The sequence below is a fragment of the Mesoplodon densirostris genome, chromosome 4 (genome assembly GCF_025265405.1).
Source record: "Mesoplodon densirostris isolate mMesDen1 chromosome 4, mMesDen1 primary haplotype, whole genome shotgun sequence".
NCBI classification, from domain to species: domain Eukaryota; kingdom Metazoa; phylum Chordata; class Mammalia; order Artiodactyla; family Ziphiidae; genus Mesoplodon; species Mesoplodon densirostris.
The window spans coordinates 10,200,662-10,203,865 of record NC_082664.1 but is presented as its reverse complement, the minus strand read 5'-3'; the positions used below and the strand labels follow the sequence as shown (position 1 = coordinate 10,203,865).

General features: G+C 49.4%; 1 protein-coding gene across 1 annotated transcript; it reads left to right on the top strand.

Moving 5' to 3' along the window:
- Positions 1-299: 299 nt before the first annotated feature.
- TCL1B (TCL1 family AKT coactivator B) lies at positions 300-2,934 on the top strand. Its single transcript, XM_060096014.1, is given in 3 exon segments — positions 300-461; positions 2,521-2,691; positions 2,881-2,934. Coding segments are annotated over 3 exon segments (387 nt in total).
- The last annotated feature ends 270 nt before the right edge of the window (positions 2,935-3,204 follow it).

The window sequence follows — 3,204 nt, the reverse complement described above, 5'->3', positions numbered from 1 at the left end:
GACTCCAGTCTGTGCACCTCCAGGCAGGTGGGCCCAGTTCCTCCGGCTCCTGCTCTGTGGCCACGCCCCTGCCTGCCCCCAGAGGCAGGGGGCTCCTCCCCTCTCTGGCTGCCACTTATTCAACCCGCTCACACCCTCACACCTGGGCTCGCTGGTCCCCGCAGCCCCTGCCAAGGCTCACTGGCCCCGCCCCCAGGATCACCGGCCCCACCCCACTCGGGAGCCAGTCCATTTAAGGAGGCTGAACACCTGGGAGGTTCCACGTGTGCCTCGAGGCCTGCCCTGGGCACAGCCTTGCAATGGAAGCAGAAGCTTCTCCGCCCCTTGGGTCGCCCCCATGCTGCCTGTGGTTCCAGAGGCCTGGCATCTATGAGGATGAGAAGGGAAGGACCTGGGTGACTGTGGCCTTGCGGATCAGTCCCTCCCACAGAGCTTGGGGCAGGGGGTCCCCTGGCAGCACAGTGAGTCGTGGGGCATGAAGGGAGGCAGCGGAAGGGTGGTACATGGACTTTAGCCCGTGGGGGCCCTGCATATTATGCGATAAGAATGCAGTTCTCACTGGCGCTGGAAAACTCGGCCTGTGTGGGTTTGAGCTTCTGACCAGGAGCCCCTGCCTGGAGGGGCCACAGGCAGAGCTTATCTATAGGAGATGATGCAGTCCTCCGTGGGGAGGCTGAGAGAGAGGTAGCTCAGGGCCTAGTCTTGCCCCTAGTGCATGCTGAAAAGGCTTCACACATCCGGCAGCTATTCAGGTGGGCTCTGCGGGATGAGTAGGAGTTCTCCAGGATCAGAAAGGAGACAGGACAAGCACAAGCAAAAGCATTGCAACCTCGAGCAGCAGGTGGGCCAACAGTATAAAATTTACCTTGGCTTCAGGCTCCTCATCTGCAAAATGGGAATAATCTACCTCTGTGGAGGTCACAGACACAGCTCACCATCTGAATGGCCTGGGCGAGCATTTGAGAGGTAACACATTCTAGAATCCCACCTTGGAAACTGATTCAGGAGCCTTGGGTGGAGTCTAAGACCCTTTATGTTTTAAAAGCTCCCCAGGTGATAAGGATGATCACTCAGATTGGAAACAGCTGCCCTAAACTAGGGGTTTGGATCACAGCCCATCTTTGAGGGATAAAATATAAATACTTCAGGGTAATATGGTAAATACTTATCCAGGTATTAAATAAACAATTCACGGTCATTTTAAACAATATAACACATTTCCTAGCAATCTTCAAATAGGTAATCCAGAAAATCTTTGGTTGAGAACACTGAGTCTTTTCCACCCAATAAAGCATGCAGAAAATTCTGGACAAAATAGTTTAGTAAGTTTTTAAAAAGCATATAAAAGTATTCAATGGGAAAAGAATGGATTCTTCAAATAACTTAGCCATGAGTGGGGGAGGGGAACCTGGAGCCTGAGCATTGTTTTCACAATTTAAAATGATTATTTCTTAGTAGATCTGGGTTTTCACATGCAGTCTTAGGATGGGAGATGGCTTTCTGAGCATGATCGAATGCAAGGATCAGCAAACTTTCTGTAAAGAGTCTGATAGTAAAAATTTTCAGTTTTGCAGATGGTAAAGACTCCATAACAACTACTCAACTCTGCCTTCATAGTGCAAATGCAGCCAAAGACAGCACACAAAGGAAGAAGTGTTTGTTTATTTGCAGTAAAGCTTTATTTACAAAAGCAGGTGGTGGGCCAGATTGGGTCCCTACTTTGCTGAAGCCTGATCTAAAGCCAGAATCCAAAGGGAAAGAGATTTTGCCACATAATTAGAAATATCCCTCTTGCAAAACCAGCTCATAAAGTTAGGACAACAAACTGAGAAAAATAACTTGCAACATGTATGACTGATAAAGGGCTAGATTCTTAGCTCGGAAAAATGTTCAGCACAAAGACAAATACTCTGATAGAAAACTCTGTAAAGAACTTTCCATTTAGTTGCAAAACACATGGAGCTTTGGTTACAGTTGTCTGGTGACTTTCCCTCATTTTTATACCTTTCTGGATTGGCTGATTTTTTTTTTCTTTTAATGTTCACAACAAGTAGTGATGGCCATGATCAAAACTACAAAATATTTTTAAGGGAAAATCCATCACTCCCAGATCCTGAGGTCTATGGATATCTTATTTTTATTTATTTATTTTTTTAGGTATCTTATTTTTAAAAAGAGAATTTTTAAAACTATGGAAGTGGCCAAGACAGAGGGCCAAGAGAGTAATCTGTGTAGACCCAATGTTGCGGACAGGCTGGAAACAGGCTAACTTTTCAGGGTGTGGTGGGGTGAGTGGGGTGCAGGTCAGTGGGAGGTTGGTACAGAGGAGGCCTGGAGAGAACTAGTCCAAGGAAAACCCCCAAGTGATGGTGCCAAGGCTCTGGGTGTGGGATTCTAAAAGCATGCCCATCGACCTCTGGTCTGGGCAGCCCACCAGCTGGGCCAGGGGATCCAGGACCCTGGTTGTGTGTGTGCAGCTCAACCATCCCTGATGTGCCCCCTCCTCTCTGGTCCCTTCAGCATGAAATCAGCATCACAGTCCACATGTGGCAGATGCCAGTGCACCCCCAGATGCCCAGGTCCCCCAGCCATCTGCTCGTGTTCGGGCTGCTCCTCAAGTGAGAGCTCTACCCCGGGCGAAGGTACCAAGCAACGGATTCGAGACTCTGGGAAATAGTGGACCATGGCCAGGCAAGTGCATGGTGGCCCAGGCGAGGGGGATGGGCATTAAGTAGTGACTGTAGGTGTACAAAATGGGGCAAAGGATGGAAGGGATCCCTTCCCCGGGCCCCTAAATCCACAAACCCGGGTTCCCATCTGTTTCATTTGGATAGAAGAGCATCTCCCAGGGGCTCTGATCACTGCTCCCTGCTTCTGCAGATCAACTCCACGGAGCAGCTGATCCTAAAACGTCTGCCAAGTGGGAGCCGCTGACGGGGCTGGTACGTCAGGCCTGGAGCCTCACAATGTGGACAGCAGACACTAACAAGGAGGACGGTCCTCTTTACAGGAAGGCAATGCTGGCCACCTTGCCCTCAGGCTGCTCCCTCAGTTTTTCTTATGTAGCCACCCTTTTACGCCCCCTCCCAACCCCAGTGGATGTGATTTCCACTGTGGACAGACCCCTAGTATGTTCACAAAACACTGAATAATGGTCATCATTTAATTCTCAAAAGAATTCTCTGAGGTGTACGTGTTAACATC